We start from the raw sequence: 22,705 nt of genomic DNA, 5'->3' as shown, positions 1-22,705 counted from the left end.
TAAATACATAACAATTTAAATAATTAATAACAGAAGACGAAAACAATTTGATAACAACATAATGATAGTCAACGATAACACTAATAGACTATGAAAAATTAACAATGTAATATATACTAGTAACTACTACAAATACGTAACAACTTGAACATGCTACGGAAAAGATAAATACATAACAATTTAAATAATTAATAACAGAATATGCCGAATACACAATAGCCTAAGAGACGATTAAAATAAATACAATACAATAAATAATAAAGACAGATATGAGCTTTGTTAATGAAGTACATCCGAAATCAGTTAAGTGCCGCTATTGGTTATAGATTTCGGAAGTCAGTGCTCTAAGGATAGGAAATAAAGTCCTCAGACTAGAGGTGCTGTCGTAGAAGAAATCATAGTTCGCGGAGACCAGATTTCCAAGCCTGTGCAGACGAGGGATGACGCTGTTCAATTCATGGTTGGTAGAACATGAGGGACGGCAGAAGAAGTCCGCGGAGCGAGTCCGGCCGGGAACTCTGATGTTGATCAAACGAAGCAAGGCAGGACAGTCCAGATCACCAACAAGCACCCTCTGAAGAAATGTCAGGTCGTGCAACTGCCTTCTCACAATGAGAGGATTCAGGCCCAGAAACTCTTCCACAGCACGCACCGGCACATCCAAATACTCGAAACCCAATCTGACCCCGACCACACGCACAAACCTATCCTGAATTCGTTGCAGTCTTTGAATCTGACCTAGTTGATAAGGTGACCACACTACACTGCCAAACTCCAATACAGATCTCACCAAGGACACATACACTGTTTTCATTGCTTCGATGCTAAGTCCCCTTTCTTGAAGTCCTGATAACAAATCCGAGCATCCGAGAAGCCTTGTTAATGATTGAGTCTATGTGGTCATTTGGGCTCAGGTTGGCAGACAGGATAACACCTAAATCACGTGTGGAATAAGCTCTCTCCAACGATGAACCATCAAGCGAGTACTCATAGTGGATGAATCCAGCGGAAACGATGAAAGGATTTGGCGTGACATTTCTTAATATTAAGTTTCATGCTGTTCCAACCACACCAATCGTAGATACTACGCAGACTGACCTGAAGTCTGTGGCAGTCATCAATGGAACTAACAGAAGTAAAGATTTTGATATCATCAGCAAACATAAGGTAGTCAGAACTGATACATTTGGTGATGTCGCTTAGAAAGATGCAAAAGAGAAAGGGGCCGAGATGTGAACCTTGGGGGACACCCGATGAAGCATGAAAGGGCTGGGAAAAACCACCAGAAGATCTAACCATTAACATCCGATCGGTAAGGTATGAATGAAGCCAGCGTAGGAGGCTGCCCATAAACCCATAGGCACGTAGTTTCGCAACCAGATGACGATGACTCACGGTGTCGAAGGCTTTGCTAAAGTCCAAGTAGATACTATCAACCTGATAGCCGGCGCTGAAGGAAGATCGAATATAATGGTCGTATAGAACAAGATTCGTAGTAATTGATCTTCCCCGTGAAAACCCATGCTGTTCGGAGTTTAGGAGACTTTTGCAGCTGAAACTGATTCGATCGAGTACTAAGGCTTCAAAGACCTTGCCCAGCGCTGGTTGAATAACTATTGGTCTATAATTCTTAACATCCGAGATATCAGAGGATTTATGGATGGGGACCACAAAACTAGTTTTCAAACAGTCGGGAAAGGTGCCAATCTTCAGAAAACCGTTGAACAAAACAGTCAAATGGGGCGCAAGTAAAGTACAGCAGTGTTTAAGTACAATAGGGGGGATAGAATCGGGACCAGTCCCCTTGTATGGATCCAGAGACGCCAACTTCCTCTCCACATCTGACTCGACGAGCACACATTCGGATAAGTTAACAGATTCATCGAATTCGTAGTCCGGGAGGGGGCCGACATCATTTGTAAAGACTGATGAAAAATGATTAGCAAAGAGGTTACAGATCCCCTCCGGAGATGATTCGACTGCGCCGTCAAGATGGTACGAATCAGTAGATTTGGAGGAAATCTTCAAGGAGTTTAATGAAGCTCCAGAAAGATTTAATGTTTGCGAGGTATCAAGCAGTTAACATTAGCAATGTAGTTAGAGTAGCATCTACCACTCAAGCTCTTGCATGCAGATCTTAGATTTTTAAATTCGTTGTAATGTGTTGGGTTCGAGGGTAGCTTTGTATTTTTTATGAGCAAGTTTTTTTCTTTACCACTAGTTTCTTAAGTTCAGGAGACATCCAGCATGGAAAGCAGGACTTGCCAGATCTCTTAGTGGGTGTAAATTCAAGAACAGTTTCTCTAATAAGTTCCGTCATAAGCTCAAAGTATTTAACAATATCAGGGGGTTGGAAGGCAACAGGCCCAAGGAGGTAATTGAGTTTTCTAGAGATTTGATCGATATCACAATGCAGAAAGTTGTAGGTAGTAGAGTGGGCCGGAGGCTGGCAACATTGTGGGTAGACAGACTCCACAATGCAGAGCTGGGTGAGCAGGTTCCTCGGGTAGAAGGAGATCCAGGGCTGGCATAACATCAAGTGAGTGGTCCGTAGAGAAAATGAGATCAAGGGTGACATTTCGCACGTTTGAGATCTTGTTGCACTGGGTCAATTCAAAACCAGTTGCCATATCTATCATATATGTTGAGAGCCGCCACTTGTAGAAACAGGAACGGAAGCAGTCCAGTTCACATCGGGAAGGTTGAAATCACCAGCAAGAAGAAAACAGCAGGAAGTGGGACAGGAAGAGAGGACTTCGTCAACAGACACACAGAACCGTTCATATACTGAAGCAGGCTGTTGAGGCGGAATGTATACGCCGCAGACTAAAATAGGGGAAGTAACTGTAGAAATAGACAAGAATAGAGACTCCACATCAGCGACAGAGGAGTTGATGGTTCTAATGTGAAGATCTGACCTGGTAGCAACTAGGACGCCGCCACAACTCTTCTTAGTACTAGTAAGCAGAGATCTATCCCTCCGAAAAACATTGAAACCCGATAACTCCAGTTCGTTATCAGCAATGTCCGGGGACAAATTTGTTTCTGTTAAGATAATGATGTCATAGACGCAAGCGGCGACAGCATTCCGCAACTCAGTTAATTTGGAGCGTAGCCCATTAACATTTCTGATAATACAATAATAGTTTTTCAGATCCGAGAATTAGTCGTTTTTGGCGCATTTTTAACAATCTTTGGAATGCCGTTGAGAAATTTTATGGTCAAATCAGTCTCCCCACCTTCGGTTCTGCTTTTTAAGGTAGCTCTTAACTCGTTTAGGTATTTCCTTTCGGCGGGAGTGCGGTCACGTGAGACAGTAGTGTCATGCAGATCGGGACTTAGGTCTTTGAGCTTAGCTCTATCAAATGTTTTACAAAAGTCAATGACGGTGCTGGAATTCCCGAAGATGACCTTAAGAGGTCTGGATTTGCCTTTTGATGGGCGGCCAATACGATATGACTTGAAGGAATAATCAAGCTCGGAATCGCCAAAGTGGGAGGTCAGCTTTGATATGAGAAGGTTGTCATGCTCAATTCTGGCAGAAACTGTATTGCTCAAACTCTCGGGGAGATTATAGATAATTATGTTGCGAGAAACGACGTTCCCGGTCGTTGATTTCTTCAACGACATTTTCAACATTGGGGTAGGTGTATTCAATATTTTTGAGATCTTTGACCTGGTCCTCCAATGACTTGATTCTGTCTTCTGAGTCGCAGATGCGGGGCCTCCAAACTGGTTAAACTGTCACTGACCTGGGTCAGTTGGTTCTTAATAGAGGTAATGTCAGTAGATAAAGCAGTTAAATTACCGACGTTGGCAATTAATGCCTCCATCTGTGACGATACAGTCTCAAGTTTCTTAATTAGGTAGTTCAGTGGGTGATTTAGGAGTTCAACACAATCGTATCTGTTACAGACCCATTTTTTTTTTTGTTATCGGCCGAGAGTTTCCGATATTCCGAGTCGGAGACATTAACACAAGCGGCGTGGAACCATCTCTCACATTTAGATTCGCATTGAAGGCCCTTTTCCTCGTGAAGAACCTTTTTCATGCACAAGGTACAGATAGAAGCGTCCGGAACCAGTGACATGGCCAATCAGGAGCCTGGTGGGCGAGATAGTAATGGTTGGGTAGAAAACTGTATAAATATATATGAGCGGTGAGAAAAGAGACGAACCGCAAATGCAACTATAGCCACTCAGTTCACCATAGATACATCTGCACTCATCATAGTACCAATGGCCAGATTACGGTGTGAAAGGAGAAGATTGAGGCTGATCAAGAAGGCTGTGGCCAGAGAAAACTTGTTTTTTATATCTCAAAAATATACTTTGTGAAATGCAACAATGAGAAGGCAAACAGCTCACAAATCAGTAGCTACTCAGTTCACCACTGAAAGTGTGCTTTTTATAACACCTAAATTGAATATGTTGAAATGATGACTGGCAACACTAAGCAATAATTTCTAAACATGAGTAAATTATGTATCATAAATGCAAAATTAAGTTGATGTTTGTCACGTTGACTGACAACTCACGGACTATGTTCAAAAGTAGCGAGGAGCAACAAGAAACGAAATGATACACTCGTCAAACAACCATACTAAGCAAAGCGAATTAAAATATACAGGCTACATGCATAAATAACATGCCAAGCTATTGGGATTCAGTTGATTGAATTTGAGTGTCTATGACTTGCTGAGTTGATGACAGCTGGAGATCGTTTACACTAACAACGGTAAGTGAATTAGGGTTGAAAAATTAATTGAATTATGCAAAGATTTAAAACAACAGAATTTAAGAACTAATAGGTAGATGCACTCACTCTGGTTCAATTGATGATATGAATGTAGTCTAAATACACCTGAGCACCAATAACAAAGTATATACAGTAAAATAAATTGCACTAGTAAAATACGTTAGATTCAAACTGCTATCCAAAGACTTAAGGAGATATATTACCATATCTTAGACACATAAGTAGAACACAGCGTTTTGATGCTTCCACGCTTTTTCATGGTAGCTTAAGGAGTTATCTGCACTAAAAATACTTAAGGAGCTATAAAACCGAAGGTTTTACTTACAAAGGTAGTGACAGAGCACAAGATGAGACCAGAATACGGTAATCTCCACTGTAAACATTGCCTCTCCCACCTGGGTACAGATCATACTCAGGTGTCATTCTGGTGTTTTACCTCACCTAGAGATTATGCTTTGTCCTGCAAAGCTGCCCAACTTTAGTTCTCAAGTTTTAATTACAGTTGGCTTTTGAAAAAATGTTTGTTAAAATTGCAGTCAGTTTTAGTAAATACTTTTATTTAATGTATGTGAATGAATTTTTCAATCACTACTTCTTGAATAAACTATTGCAATGAGCGGTTTTTGGAATTTTATTATATATCTCCTTTAAGTTGTTTATGATGTGTGAATAGAGAAATTCCTACTCTGTGATTGGTAGCTCCTGAAGGATTAAAAGATGTAAAAAAATGACCTTGAGTGTGTTTTTTTTTCATAAGATCAATGTTAAATATGTGGAGTTAATGACTTTATTTTTGATAGTAGCCATTTCGGAGATCTTTCTTTTTGTAAAGCGTACACATTTTGAGCAAAACAAAGCAAAGTTAAAGAAGCTTGAGATTTTTTTTATTTATAAAATGAGACCAAATAAATGTAATAAAATATGTTTATTGACAGAAGACGTACATTAATAAAAAGAAACGTCCCATAAACAAACTAATATGTGAAATAATATAATCAAACATGTAATTAAATTGCCATGTGGCCCAACCCTAATCATTCATATCTCAATAAAAAAATTCTTTTATACTTTTTTTATTTTCTAAAGTTGAATTTTTGCACTCCCAAAATTTTACTATACTTACAACTCAATCTATTAAGTTATAAAATGAATCTAAAAGCGTTTAGATACATGTTGTAATATGTAAATTAATATGGAAAATGCATTACTAATATTGATAGGTTATTAGTAAAGGTATTTATCAATCAATTATATTCGTCAATTGAAGCATTTATTAAACTGCTTTGCTTTGAGAGAAGTAAAACAGTAAATGGATGTAACATAGGATTGTCGTGAGCGGTCACGCGAAACAGTTGTTGGCCATTATTTAGTTTCACTAATTATAGTCTGATACCCTTCCCTTGTACTCTTAACGACAGTACTATCTCAAAAAAAACAGTCATCCGCGGCTTCGCAAGCTATTACTAAAACCGAAGGGCGTAACCTATTAAGTAAAAGACTTTATTATGTAAAATGATAGAGCCATATGGTTTAAATAGAAGTAGAAATCAGGTAATTAATTGTGTTTTCGCTGTCCTTGGTTATTAAATTCTAAAGTTGAAGAAAATATTTATTGGTTTATATTTTAGGATAAGTGCGAGTAATAACTTATATTTCTGGTTTGGATCTACTACATTTCTAACGCCACAGTTGAGTTTACCTAATAGTCCAATAAAAAAATATCATATAGAGGTCTCGGAAACATACTTCACTCAAATATTTCAGATCGTGTGATTTAGTTCCGGTCTAAGATGATTATGGTCTCATAGGCAGAGTTTGCCTTGCTGCCGTATGAAAAATATATTTTATGTAGCAATGGCCTAAAAGACTATATTCCTGTTTTGAGAAAAAAACTCAGTTTCAGTCTAGTGTATTAACGTTGCGACAGTTAAATATATCTTATTGCCCTAATAGACCAAGAACATACTATATTGGTGTTCAAAATTTACTCCGTTAAAAAGCGTCAAATTCCTGCTCTTCTATTCTAAATGCAAAGTTCAATTTATACATGTTGAGAATTACGGATCAAAATTGTTCCGTTAAAAAATAAGATCAACAAATATTACTTATTTGAACCGTTGTTACCTTTCGTAGCAAACAAGCTTTATATTAGAATCCCTATCTAAGGATAATCCATATTTTGCTTTTAATTTGTCCATAAAAATCTTCAGTTTTTGAGTTATTACACTTTCAATACATTCTTTTGACTTAATTTTTAAAACCTCAATTGATAATTGTCTTATAATTTATTAAAGGACTATTTATGGAAATACATATAATTTCACCAATAAGTTTAAAATTATATACAATGTATTTTTTAAATTACAAACACATTTTAAATATTACCTTCATACAATACTTTTTTACGAAATAACATAATTATTGTGACCTTAAAATGTATATAGTGACGTTTTAAAGAGTCATTTCTGAACAACTCTTCCAAGGATTACTTTGAATAAATATGTAATATTTAAAACACTGTACATAATATGAACTTCTATGACGAAATTCATGCTGAATGTAATATGATTCAAAGTAAACTCGTTCTTCGTAACGATGTAGTAAGTCGTTCGTTAAATAATTTACATTTTATCAAAATCTAATGGTGTATTTGTGTGTGTTTTATACAATCACATAGAAACTGCTTGACCAATTTTACTTAAGTTGTACATAGACATTCTTAGGGTTCCTTGTCAACAGATAGACTTATTACTATTATTCATCAAGCCATACTAAAAACTTTTCTTTTTGTCTTAATAAGCAGATAGTAATTGTCTTTTTAAACATCTTTAAAAGTCAAGAATAATAACTAAAATAATTCATACTCTTTTAATCTGGTAATAGCAAATGTTTTTATTCATCTGTAAAATTCAGTCACAATTTAAAAAATGTCATGTTATGTGAAAAAACTTTTTGTATGGGATTTAATCAAATGCAGTAATATAAATGATTTTTAAGAATGAAATCCCCTCTTTCTTAGTAACTGAGAATCTAGTTTAAAGTTGAATATATTTCTCGTTCGAATAAACGTATGGCTGCAAAACGTTGACGAATTGTGACCAAACATGCAAAGATTGTCTTGTGATGTTTTGATTTCATCACCCGAAACCATTGCCCTCGTGGCGGAACCTGTGAGATTTATTATTGCTTCCTATAGAATAACGTTTATTTTGTCATATAATAATCCTGTTTTATCAACATTAATCCATATGGAATATATGTATTATCATACATACACAAGATGCAATCGGAGAAACTTACATTTTTGCATATAATTTATTGAGATATAAGACTTTAATATTGTGCTTTGTCTAATATGAAGTAAAAAATAGATATATGAAATAAAATTGTTAATGTGCTGTAATTAAAGAAATATAATTTTACAGTTTGTTATAACATATAAATGTCAATTTATGTCTTGACAGTGCAAGTATTTATTCTGGGATACATGGTTATTTATCACGTAGATGCCCCTAATGAAGGGAAATAAAATACTTCGTATTCATAACTTATATATAAAATAATTTAAAGAAGTCCTGGTAGATACGGTCTCTTATATATTCTAATAATAAGTACTACACCGAACTACAACACAATATGTAAGAAATACGATCCTAAGCCCAAGGTTTGTCACTATAAAACAATTGTAATTCAGTTTTTACATCAATTTTAATATTTTGTGTATTTTGTTAAATTTAAATAATTAGAAAATCGTTCCATTCTTGTTAGAAATTTGAGCTGCGAGACAAATTATTTTGATGTCGAGTAACTGAAATTACAATATCTGGAAATTCAAGCTCTATTAAATCAACAGTGTTATTGGAGACCAGGTCCACACATTCCGGTGGGCTTATTAGAAGAGACTTCCGCTAATTCTTAGTGTGTATAATTGCCCTAATGAGAAAAGTCACTGTCATTCTGCCAGCACAACTAAATGATGGTATAATACAAAGCTTGACATTAGCTTATTAGTTTTTTATTATACAAAATGTTATAATAAAATGCTTTGTTAATTAAATAATGATAGATTTGGGTTTACACGTAATGGATGTAAATGGCTTCCATTTAACTTACATTATTAATCCTAAGATAGTATTTTTGATACATAGATAACCGCTGATTTTTGAAATCCACATGGGTTCCTCAAGCAGTAAATTTCAATTTTACTGTGGTTAATTATTGAGAATGTTATATGATTGTATTTTTAGTATTTTGGAATTTTATTCAAGTGTAAGTTTATTGAGATGCTTAAATTTGATTTGTAAATACACTTGGTATTAATAACTCTTTCTACTTTTTGAAACTGTAGATTGAATTAGATTTTTTTCGTCACTGTTATAGTTAAAATAAGTGTTGAAAAGAGAAGACGAAATGAAAGTATTTTAAATAGTTGTTCTATTTGACTTTTAATTTAAAATGTCTGAAATAATGGCTGTATTAGGTTGATCTTAGGTAAAAAAAGTTTCTAAACACCTTCTTCGGCTAGCTTTACTGGATACTTATTGACGACAAATGATGATATAATACGTCACGTAATACGCCATATCTAGGGCTTAATATTGTTCTTAATGACCGGGTTGTATGCCAGAATGGGATAAGTACATACTGAATGTGCTATCGGCATGGATAATAATCAAACGATTAGGCAACTCGTCATATTTGTAAATGTTTATAACAGTATTGCTAGGAAATAGGTGTATCAAAATTCTAGGAAGAAATAGAAATTTAAAACCCTTTTAAACTGCAGAGAATAGTTTAGTTTAAAACATGTGTTAGTCTTATGAAAGTATAGGCTTTTTTATTCCTTTAAATGTTGACATTTAAACATGATGTTAGTTTGCTTATTTAAACGCATATGTGACAGATACGGCCAAATACAAAATAATTGAATCGGAAAAAGTAAGCGCTCTGTGGTGTAATGGTAGCACATTCACCCGGCAAGTGAGAGATCCGGTTTCAACTCCCGGCGGAGCAAGTACTATTTGTGATTCAATGTTTATTTAAAGTAAATAAGGCAATTGCCATTTATACAATTTAACGTAAATAAAAGTCGTTTGACAGGTGTTTGGTCTTCCGATCATATGTTAGTTTGCTTATTTAAACGCATATGTGACAGATACGGCCAAATACAAAATAATGGAATCGGAAAAAAGTAAGCGCTCTGTGGTGTAATGGTAGCACATTCACCCGGCAAGTGAGAGATCGGGGTTCGACTCCCGGCGGAGCAAGTACTTTTTGTGATTCAATGTTTATATATATATACATATATATATATATATATATATATATATATATATATATATATAAAATAACAATTATTAGACTTCTTAGTTTAAATTTCCTTTAATATTTCGGCTTTGCCGTTTTCAAAAAGGTATAATAAAAGGTATAAAACAAAAATAGCTCAGCAAAAAAAATTTACACAAGTAAGTAAAATTACCTTTTGAAAACGTCAAAGCCGAAATTTTAAAGGAGATTTAAACTAAGAAGTCTAATAATTGTTATAATAGAGCAATTCTGCATTATACACCCGAATTGAATATATATATATATATATATATATATATATATATTAGCTCTTAGCCAGAAAGTTTCTACTTTTGGTCCATGGAATCTACATCCAGTATAATTATAACCATTGCCCTAGCAGCATTTGCGATGTTGCCTCTATCTAGAGAATATACACCTACGTAGTCCTGAAAAAATTCTACCTCCACCAATTTGTTGTAATCTACTTCGGGCCTAATGTCTTTTTGGTGCTGTATTAGCGTTTATATTGTCAATCAAGGAAACATACATATTATATAGGTCTGAAAATATTTCTTTATTAAAAAAGCGTCTACTTCCAAACAAAGTAATTTACCTCCGAGCTAAGGTATTTCTGACACCACAGACTGCTTTCTTTGTTGTCCAGCCTAAGAACATATACATACGTTTATCTTAAAAGGCCACTACGCCCAGAAATTGCAGTTTACTATCAGAAGCAGTAGATGTATTGTAAAAGATATTATCAAAAAGACGTAAAAAAAGTATGCTGTATCTTTAGAATTTTAATAATTAATTTATTATGCTTTTTTTGGAAGTCAAATATTTTATATATGTTTAGTGTGTAATAAAACTTAATAAACCTTTAATTTTTGTCTAGATAAATACTACGAACCTAGCGCAGAATATAAATACACAGAGGTACAGAATACAGGTCACAATAAGTCTGCATTCGTCGACCAACCAGCTATGACTGACTAGAGGCCAATAGCAAATGGACTCAAATGGAATGCAGACGTATTGTGACCTGTATTCTGTAGTGCAGTTTTAATACTTAGTGTTGTGTTTAGTGTTTCATTAAGTGCATGTTTCAGAATGAGTGAAGTTGACACACAACATGGTGGTTTTGATTCCTGACTTATGCGGTCTTAACGTTCTGGTATGATTTGTTTATTTTAACCCAGAGTGTAATATGTATTATGTTTCTTATTTACCTAAAGAAGAATCAGAATGTAGATTTTGAAACGTAGTGATACTGATTAGTTGTATCACTGAACGACTGCAAATGTCCCGAGAAATCCTCATATAGTTATCCTTGAAAAAATTCAATCTTTGCTCACTATGACATATTTTAAAACTGATAATATTCTCCAACTATTATGTTATACCGTTAAGAAAGTATTACTCTATATAATTTAAAATACCACAGAAATTTCCTCAACATATATGTGATCTGTGGATCTGAACTGAAGGAAGTAAAACCACATCCAGAAAAATAAGTCGTTCATATTTCTTTATTACAAATGGGTTTCGAATTGAAGTTCTGTGTACCCTTAAAAGCATTTTCTCTCTTACAATATTTTACAATGCCACTAAAGAGAAAACGTTTTAATAGATCATCTACTGATAAAGAACCTTCCTTTTTAAAATGAGCCCATTCCGTTAATAACTGTAGCTGATTTCTTTTTTAAGTTATGATCCAAGTGTTCTGTTAAATAATGAATTATAGGAAACTATTACACGTTGAATATTGCGTCATGAACAGTTTTAGTTTTATCTTTGTTGAAAAGTAAAATGAGCTTGTGTCGCTTAATTCATAATAGTCCATTCCCTTCAACATTTTGCCAATATTTGTTTATTAAACCCTCTCAAAAATTATATTCCACATTTCGGAAAATATGCAGGAAAGATTTGTATTAGTCTTAAATTGAGTTTTCCTTGTACCGTAAATTAGTTAATTAAATTTCATACAATGTAAATTTCGCAACCTAATCAGCCAATATAATATAATATTATTTTACATCCAATGTTCCGGAACTAAATTATTGGGCGGAGTAACTACCTAATTGGCACGCGTATGAATTTTTTCTTCTAACCCTTTGTAGCAGCCCAACTACGTAACCGATCAGACCTCGCGCGCTTTGTCCGTAAGTAAAATTTATCTTTTCGTATTATTAAATTAGCCCTTTGATGCCAAACGTATAAAATGAATATAACGTAAAGTAAAGATGTGAATAGTAAAGTAACTTACCCTTGAAGATCTTTTATTGGCTTGATTGAGATAGATAAAGGTTGTGGCGTCGTCCTTATGGCGACGAGCACGTTGTTATAAATTGTAATTTGTATCATTAAATGGCTAATACCGTCGCGAATTTGTTTTAGGCGAGTTTACGTAGCTGATGTATCTCACGTGTTGTTTGAATAGATGGCTACCACTTCCCAACTTCTACTCCTCTTCTAGAAATAACCGTTCTTAGACTACAGCTTCAATGTCTCGTGCCAAGACGCCGACACCCGGGTTGTGAGTCTACCTATTGCGAAGGGAAGTGAAATATTATTGTTTTGTAAAGTAAAACGTCGTACGCATAATTCAATAGAACATTGGATATTTTAGGCCCACCTAGAAGATATACTTTTTAGTTATTATATTCTAATTGGCAGCAACGTGGCAATACATATTTTTCATTTACCATCTAAAAAAGTGATGCTTGTAAGTTTAGTAAATTAAATTGAACTTATAAGTAAACTTTGCATTTCTAATATTTATTACTACGACCTCAGAAGTCACCACCCCCATGTGTTATCGTCAAACGGTACAGAATTTTATTGCGCAAATCTGCTATTGATGTGCCTACTCTGCCATCAACTGGGTGAAACTGAGTGAAAACGCCACGATGCCTGCCATTAAAATAGAATATTTGTCTAAAGATGAGTTGGTATTTGAACTGATGTCTAGAGGTATTAAATTAAATAGTGACAGTACAGTAAATGAACTCAGAAAGTCCTTAAGACAGTGTTTGAGAAACAATATTTTACCTACTCCTAGTAGCCTATTAAAAATAGACCACAATCAGGAAGTAAAACTTCTCAGTGAAAAAGTAATATTATTAGAATATGGGTGCAGTGAATTGAACAGTGCTAGTTCACCTTTAGAAATCACCAAATTCCAAGAAAAGTGTAAACATTTAATAAACCGTTTATTTTTAGACAACCAGCTAGAACTAAGTTCTGTACATAGTGAAACTTTATCAGCTTTAAAGTGTAGGCTAGTAAATGTTGAACAACAGTTAGCTAAAAACTTGCTACCTACAGTGAACCTAGAACAGCTTAAAGTGTTAGAAGCCAATTTAAATGAATCATTAGAACAAGATGAGGCTATGGAACAGGCAGTGAAAGAACAAAATAGGCCCTATTTTTGTACAACCACCAACAATATCACAGCCTACTGCCAGTACCCCCACTTTGCCTATAATGCCTATTTATAATGCAAACAATGATTGTATTAGTCAACCTATGTCTGGTTTAAATATGTTTAATAAGTTAAACAACCCTGTAGAATCTTATTTACAAAATTTTACAGTAACAAATGGCTTAGTAGTACCTGAGCTAATAAACTTTTTGAAAACTTTGTTAAAACTAAAATGTGAAACTAGCCTATCAGAAAATGAAATTTTAGCATTGTTACCATGTTATGCAAAAGGTCCACTTTTAGCCAAAATAATACAGTGTAAGTCTATCATGCCCAATGTCAACTATCTACACAGGGAATTAATTAGTGCTTTTATCCCTGTAGGCCTAATTGAAAGACTTAGACTAGATTTAGTTTATAGGCCACAAAGGTTTGATGAGCCACTGTATGAATACATCTATGACATCAAAGAGCTCAGTCAAGTTTTATTGTGTAACATAAGTGAACAGGACTTGGTAACTTGTATAAAAAGAGGTATTAAGCCTACAGATAGAAATAAGTTAATTTTTGAAAACAATCCCATTTGTTTTACAGATTTGGAAAATGTGTGTATAGCTAGTAACAATATAACCTTTAATGATAACTTAAGGGACAATTTAAGTAAGACATATGTTAACAACATTGTATCCACCACATGTTGAACTTAGAAAAAGTAGGCCTACTGTCAAAAACCCAAAGTTATGTTTCAATTGTAATAGGCCCTGGTCACTTAGCAAAAAATTGTTTTAGGAATCCAAAAAACTAGTTGACAGGGGAGTGGTATTACACACAACACCTAAAAATATCCCTCCCCGGTTTCATAAGTTTAAGAATAATAATTTTATAAATAGTAATACAGTAAGAAAAGAAAAACACTATTTTATGAGAGTCTATGGTAAGGTAATTAAAAATTGGAGTAAATTAAACTATAGAAAACCTAATTTAAGACTAAATGTTAGACAGTGTAACAATATGCCTTTAATTGAAGCTATAGTGGTAAAAATGTAAAAACAAACTGCTTATTAGATACTGGTGCTACAAGAGATATAATTAGTAAAGAATTTTATGATAGCCTATTGTTGAATAAAAATGTTTCTAAATTAATGAAGTCAGATGATAGAATGTTTGGTGCAAATAACACTGAAATAAAATGTTTTTGGTTACTGTTATGCTAAGATAAAAATTTCTAAATTTTGTTGGAAAGTAAAATTTATTGTATTGGATAATTTAAAATGGGACATTGTATTGGGAAACCCATTTATAACTAATAGCAAATTAATTTTAGATCTTGATGGAGATTCATGTTATTTTAAATTCAATTGTAATGAGAAAATAACTATTGTCAGACAACAGCCTTTTGAACATGAAGTAAACAGCATTGATGTAAAAATAGGGTGCACTAGAGCTGAGGCTGAGATACAAAACCTTATAGGGGATTTTCCAAATGTTTTTACTCCAAAATTAGGAGAGGCTCTAGATTTGGAAGTGAAATTAGTTCTCAATGACCCCACACCTGTAAATATTAGGCCTTATTTTATGAGCCCTCCTACTGTAAATAAGATGAAAACAATAATACAGGATTGGTTGGACCAAGGAATAATTGAACCCAGTACTTCAGCCTACTCCAGTCCAGCCTTTTTAACCAAAAAGGACAGACTTGTAGTCAATTATACCGAATTAAATAAAAAGTTACAGAAAATTGATTTTCCCATTGGTGATTTAAATAATTATTATCAACATCTTAGTGGAGCCAAATATTTTTCAATAATAGATTTAAGAAAAAGTTTTTTGCAATGTCCATTATCACCTGATAGTCAAGATCTTACCTCATTTAGCACTATATTTGGTAAATATAAATTTAAACGAGTACCCTTTGGTTTACATGTTGGTAGTGCTGTATTGTCCGCCTATCTGGATAAAGTCCTAGACAATATAAAATTTAAATATGTGATAAATTTTTGTGATGATATCTTAGTGTACAGTAAAGACCTTGATTCGCATTTAGTACATGTCAGAGAGATTGTAAATAGACTAAGCAAACATGGCTTAACGGCAAACCTAGAGAAAGCAAAGTTTTGTTTTGAGGAAATATCCTTTTTGGGGAACTTAATAAAAAATAATACAGTAAATATAGATCCCGAGCGAACAAGGAGTATAAGAGAATTTATGCCGCCTAAGAACGCCAAACAAATTTCACAGTTTTTAGGTATGACTAATTTCTTTTCAAAATTTATAAATAATTATGCCGAATTATGTAATCCTTTAAATCGTTTAAGAAGGAAAAACGCTAAATTTGTTTGGACAAGTGAATGTCAAGATTCGTTTGTAAAGTTAAAAGAAGCTATAATGAATCCTCCTGTACTCCAGTTAGCTGATTTTTCAAAGCAATTTATAGTAATGACAGATGCTAGTGGAATAGCCGCAGGTGGTTGTTTGTTACAGGAAAACGACCAAAATGAATTAATGCCAATAGCCTATTACTCTAGGAAATTTACTGATGCCGAATTAAAATATACTGTTTATGAAAAAGAAGCTTTGAGTGCACTAATTTGCATAGAAAAATGGCACGAATTTTTAGAAGTAAGAACCTTTAAATTAATAACTGATAACCAAGCTTTATCCTATGTCCTCAATCACAAAAGGAAGGTAGGAAGACTTGCCCGGTGGATCGAGAGGATTTTGAATTTGCCATTTGAGGTTGAATTTAAAAAGTTCCACCGATAATGCACTGGCAGATGCCCTATCACGTATGTTTGAGGGCGAGTCGACGGGAACAGCTGATCCGAGCCCCAGTGACTGCCGGAACGGTCCAGACCAGGATAAAAATAGATTATCGATTTCCTTCTGCCATTCAAACTCCTCCCGAAGGCAAAAATGTAATCCAACATCTAATGTAAAGCCTAAAATGCAGATAAATAATAAGTGCAATAAGAAGGATAATTTGTGGTTGTTAATTAATGATTTGCCATTAGCGTTTTAAAGATTTAGAAAAATATCAACTTCAAGATAAAGAAACTCAGCAAATCATTCAATCTGTAAAAAGCAATAGTAACAATTTATGTTATTTTATAAAAAACAATTTACTGATGTACAAAAGGAATGTAAAAAGTAAGAGTAAGATATTTTTGCCTGTACAGTTAATTGATTTAGTATATGAATTCTTCCACAGTTCTTTAATAGGAGGTCATTTAGGCATTGCTAGAACGCAAAGAAAAATTAATCAGTATTTTTATAGACCTGATTTAGACGAAATTATAAAGGCAAAAGTGAAAACATGTAATGTTTGTAAAATGAGTAAAGTGTGCCAAAGAAAATATGAAGGCGAATTAGTATCTGTGCCATTTAAGAACAATATGGATTGTTTATTCATAGATCTTTTAGGTCCCTTAGTGAGAACTAGAAACAGCAATGTATATTTACTTGTAGTTGTAGATGCTGCCAGTAAATTTCTATGGCTAATCCCTTTGAGGGAATGTAAGAGTGCTGAAATATGTAATAAATTAGACCGCATAATTTTTAACAACTTTTCTGTACCTAAAATAATAGTGTCAGACAATGCCGCATATTTTACATCACTGTATTTTAAGAAGTTCTTATTTAAGAATTTTATTGAACACCGTAGACTAGCGACTTACAGGGCTAATGGAAATCAATCAGAAAGGCATATTAGAAACATATCTACATTATTACGTAGTTTCTATCATAACTGTCATAGTAATTGGGATAATGACCTAGGCTATATACAATTAAGTTTAAACACCGCCCATAATGAAAGCACTGGTTTTGCTGCCTTTGATTTTATGTTTAATCATTCCTGTAATAATGCTTTATCTAATTTATGGAAGCTAAATGATCTAATTGGTGAGAATTTGTCCAAGGAAACTGTTGTAAACAATTTAAAGAGAGCTGTGGTCAATGTTAAAAAGGAGTATAGCACATAACAGTAATAGACAAAAGTACTCAGAGCAAAATGTAAAACATCCCTTTAAGTTGCATTCCTTAGTATGGATAAGAACCCACTATTTAAGCAATAAGGTAGAAAAGTTTTGTGCAAAATTAGCACCAAAATATGTAGGAATTTATAGAATTCTATATTTTTTAAGCCCTGTAACTTGTATTGTACAACACACTGAAAATGTTTTGAATGTAAAAAAGGTTCATATTGTAGATTTAAAATTAAATTAAGACCTGTTCTGTATAAAAAAAAAACTTTGTAGCATCCCTAGCTTAAGGAACCACTTGCTGCCAAATTTAAAAGATAAGATAAAATCCAGGAAGTTAATTGTTTAGTGAATTCTTAACGAATGTTTCAATGGAAATAAAATATAGAAAAAGAGTTTGTAGGTAGACTTTGTATAAAGAAATGAGACAGAGTTGATCCTGTTTGTAATATAGGAAACCAATATGAAAAGTTGTGTCTGTCTTGTATGTATGTCAAAATATTGAAGTTTGAATTTTGTGGATATATTTGAAGTGTTAAAATTCATGTAGATGTAAGATGTATAGGATGTTGTATGTAAATATGTATATTAAGAGTGATGAGTAGTAATAAGAAATGTGAGACTTAGCTTCTCGTGAGGGGACGTTTCATTCCAAAGTATTCGATCCATATTGGTAACTTGTCCGCAAGTCTCAGGGTATTTAATGGCAAAACACTATACACAAAACACTGGTATGAATGCAAAAAAGAAGTATGAATGTGGCGCCTATATAACAAAACACTACACTACACTTGTTCACGATTTAAATCGCCTTAAATGTCCTTATTCTTGCAACGACCCGCAAATTCTAAAACGCTGCAACGTGCACTGCATGAAAATAGTTTGCCTAAATTGATTTTCTATTTTTTGGTCCCTAAGCGAGCAGTCATAGAAACTGCATTGGCATGCGATCTAGCGGATTTGATAGGAAACTTTTGAAACCCCGCGCTATCGTATTGTTATGGTTGAATTTGAATTTATGTAATTAATAAAAGGTTGAATTAAGTTTGTTATTTAGAATATGTTTAAAGTAAAGCGACTAATTAGGTTGCGAAATCAAAACAGGGGGGATATTCTGTACCGTAAATTAGTTAATTAAATTTCATACAATGTAAATTTCGCAACCTAATCAGCCAATATAATATAATATTATTTTACATCCAATGTTCCGGAACTAAATTATTGGGCGGAGTAACTACCTAATTGGCACGCGTATGAATTTTTTCTTCTAACCCTTTGTAGCAGCCCAACTACGTAACCGATCAGACCTCGCGCGCTTTGTCCGTAAGTAAAATTTATCTTTTCGTATTATTAAATTAGCCCTTTGATGCCAAACGTATAAAATGAATGTAACGTAAAGTAAAGATGTGAATAGTAAAGTAACTTACCCTTGAAGATCTTTTATTGGCTTGATTGAGATAGATAAAGGTTGTGGCGTCGTCCTTATGGCGACGAGCACGTTGTTATAAATTGTAATTTGTATCATTAAATGGCTAATACCGTCGCGAATTTGTTTTAGGCGAGTTTACGTAGCTGATGTATCTCACGTGTTGTTTGAATAGATGGCTACCACTTCCCAACTTCTACTCCTCTTCTAGAAATAACCGTTCTTAGACTACAGCTTCAATGTCTCGTGCCAAGACGCCGACACCCGGGTTGTGAGTCTACCTATTGCGAAGGGAAGTGAAATATTATTGTTTTGTAAAGTAAAACGTCGTACGCATAATTCAATAGAACATTGGATATTTTAGGCCCACCTAGAAGATATACTTTTTAGTTATTATATTCTAATTGGCAGCAACGTGGCAATACATATTTTTCATTTACCATCTAAAAAAGTGATGCTTGTAAGTTTAGTAAATTAAATTGAACTTATAAGTAAACTTTGCATTTCTAATATTTATTACTACGACCTCAGAAGTCACCACCCCCATGTGTTATCGTCAAACGGTACATCCTATACCTTGAGTTATTTAAAAGCATTATTGACTGTACTTAACATGTTCTTAACAAATCATGAATATTATGTCAAATAATTTGTTTATGTGAAACTATACATACATAATTCAAAATTAAGAGGAATGTGCAGAGTATTAATTCACGCTGCATCAATTATATTAAAACATTTTGAAAAAGATACTGGTTCTGACAAATTACAAAAGTTTGAATCAATGTCATTATGTTCTGTTTAATCTTTGCCATACATAAAAATATATCTTATTAAATATTCAGTTCCAATATTTTTATTTATCCAATATATTTGTGAAGAAGTCTGCACACACAGATCGCTTAGCTACACATAAACTTGTGCAGTAAGTATAAGCATACAGTTAGGGTTTACAGTGATTGCAAATGCTGACAGGGATTATCCAGGACAACAAAATTTGCAACCTATTTACAGGTTTAGCCGTAGAACGTATATTTTTAATAAATATTCTAAAATACGTCAGTCATGGAACCTTACACATGAATGAGTACACAGTTAATGTTGCTCCATTCGCACGGAACATGCAGGCCCAGACCTGAAACGCGTTTAACTGTGATCGTTCGCAGATATACCGATAACATAACGATGTATTTTAACGATGTGATATCTTTTCTAAAATACTGCAACGTTTTACATCAAATGATTACATTGTATGTTCTTTTTTCCAGATTTGATATTCGCTTCTCGGGTATCTTTAATTTTTGTAATATTCTTTACCTTTGTTTAAAATGCAGCAGTTTAAGTTCTTTAGCTTTTCCTTAGATATTGATTAGATATATTGTTTACTTACTTTGTGTGACAATGTTTATTTTAGTTTTATTTTCCATTCAATTTGAAGGATTGAAAGAATGATCTCATTGAACTTTTCATAATTGCACTCATGCAGTTTAACTTCAAAGTTCATTTTCGTCCGATAATTAGTTGTAATTGTATTATTATTCAACCATAAACTTTATATTTATTACCGTTAAGGTACTTCAATGAGCTTATACGTTGCAGATTACATAAAATAATGTTAGTAACCAGAATGAGGTCCTTCGCTATGTCCGGAATATACTAAAAATCTGTAAGTACATGACTTGCATGCCACTCAAGAGCAAATCAATGTATATTAAAATTGTCTTCTTTTATTATATGAATATGACTGCTAATTATTTTAAACAATTACACGATACTAAAAATTTAAATGTTAACCTGTTTTGTTTTATTGGTAAAACTACTTTATGATAAATTCATGTAATCTAACGCTTAGGATGTTGTAATAATTATACAAGTAGCTTATTTCACGTTTTTACTTTCATATCCTTAAATATAATGGAAGTATAATAGTTTATGAAAGAAAGTAGAAATTTTTGTTTAAATAACATAATAAAACGTTTTGAAAAATAAACGTGAGCAAACGCTCTGTATTTACGATGGTTAAACTAATTTGTCTTAATGATCTTAACAATATTGCAATGAAGAAGGAAACTATATTAAAATCAATAAAAGGCTTCTTTTGCGAAATCTCTCTTTTCGCTAATTTAGTAATTCTGCCAGTGTTTTATTTAGGGGCCGGCTCAAGCTATTCTGACACCCTTGACAAAATATGCGTTTGTCGCCGCCACTCGACAAAACTCAGTGAGACACAGTGTCGAAAAAAAATTGTCAAACGACTGATAAGAGGATGATTTACTGACATAAAAAAAACGTTTATACGATGAATAGTGACAGGAATATAGTAACAACATGGCAGTATGGAACCTAATCAGTAAGACCAAATCTTATCACTGACATCAGGCTCAATACTGACACTGTCTCAAAGGGTAACTAAATAGTTTCTTAAACTTTACTGAAATTAACGTGAAACTTACTCAGTTATTACGCTGAAATTTCAAATATTGTTTGATTCAAATAAAAGAAGTCTGTTTTTATTCTTTTTAGGTTTTGCTTCGTAACAGTATAGTAATTTTTTTAAATTTGTGCCTTGCTGTTCTCATTCCCTCCCCTCAAAGTTTCCAGCCAAGATAAACATATCTATGACTTGTTAATGTATACAATTCTTTAATTTGTGAGCTGTGGTTAAATTTCCTTCGTCGCAGAATAACATAATTTATTTTTCAGAATAGTGTTTATTTAAGTTTCATTAAAGCACTCGAATACATAAAACAGTTAAAGAATCGCTACAAAACATGATACTTATAAAAGTGGATTAGGTAGCTGGAGTTTAAAAATAAGTTAATAAATCATTCTTTTCTCTTTTTTTCAACACAAATTGCTATATTTAAATATAGGTTATAGGTTGTTTACAAATCCTTGTCATTTTTACATTTTAAGGTTAAAACATTTCGTCAAGTGAAATGGAAACGCAGAATAAAAATTAGAACTTAATTTACTTTACCACTTACATAGGTAGTGCCTAATTCAGGAAGAGCAATTTAATTTACCAAAGTGGGAGAACTTTGATTTGAAATTTCCATATTCAACTTTCATAGAAAAAAGCAATTTTCATCTTCGATTCTCACACATCCGTCCACATTTTTACAGGAGAATTCCATTTATCAGAGAGTATTGATCCAGCAATAAATGGCGGTTTAACACAGGCTGGCATAATAGTATATAAATGTAGCTTAGAGTGAGAATATTTTATTCTTAACGTTTTTATTTTTGTACGTAGCTATATGTGCGCTTCACAAAAAGAACAGTAATTTAATGATCTATTCAAATACATATAATTTGTGTTGTTACTAACTCTTTTAAAAGGGTTGGAATTCAACGGATATAATTTGTGCAATAATTAATTTGTACAAATAATATTTTCATGTAGAATCTTTAATCATAACATGGTTCTATTTAGTTCTTTTTGACTTATGATATACTATGTTGTAATTTTAAACAAAGACATATATTTTGTGTAAATTTGTTATCATTATGTAAATTATGTAAAACCCAGACTACATGGCACAACATGTGTGATAGTTCTCTACTGCAGCATATAGTACAGTGCATCTTACATTGGATTTACACAACAAGAATACAAATTAATTAACTGTCTTTGTGTTCGTCAAGTATCCTGAATGTGTGGAATCAAATAAGTTAACCACAAAAGACAATTCAGAAATGTATGGCAAACATTATATTATTGTTAATAAAAGGATATCCTTTGAAGAAGTCATTACTCTTGAGAAATTCAAGCTAAAATTGAGCAGGTGATCTGCAGTTGGAATGAAAATGAGGAGTGATGAGTAT

The 22,705-nt window shown here is 33.3% G+C and overlaps 1 protein-coding gene across 1 annotated transcript; it reads right to left on the bottom strand.

The window, feature by feature from the left end:
* Positions 1-313: 313 nt before the first annotated feature.
* On the bottom strand, positions 314-814 carry LOC124370482. Its single transcript, XM_046828764.1, has one exon. The coding sequence runs from the start codon at positions 812-814 to the stop codon at positions 314-316; it is 501 nt and encodes a 166-aa protein (XP_046684720.1).
* Between the last annotated feature and the right edge of the window lie 21,891 nt (positions 815-22,705).

This window comes from Homalodisca vitripennis, unplaced genomic scaffold, assembly GCF_021130785.1.
Source record: "Homalodisca vitripennis isolate AUS2020 unplaced genomic scaffold, UT_GWSS_2.1 ScUCBcl_227;HRSCAF=1710, whole genome shotgun sequence".
Lineage (NCBI taxonomy): Eukaryota > Metazoa > Arthropoda > Insecta > Hemiptera > Cicadellidae > Homalodisca > Homalodisca vitripennis.
The sequence above is the reverse complement of the archived record's forward strand: the minus strand, read 5'-3'. Positions and strand labels throughout refer to the sequence as shown.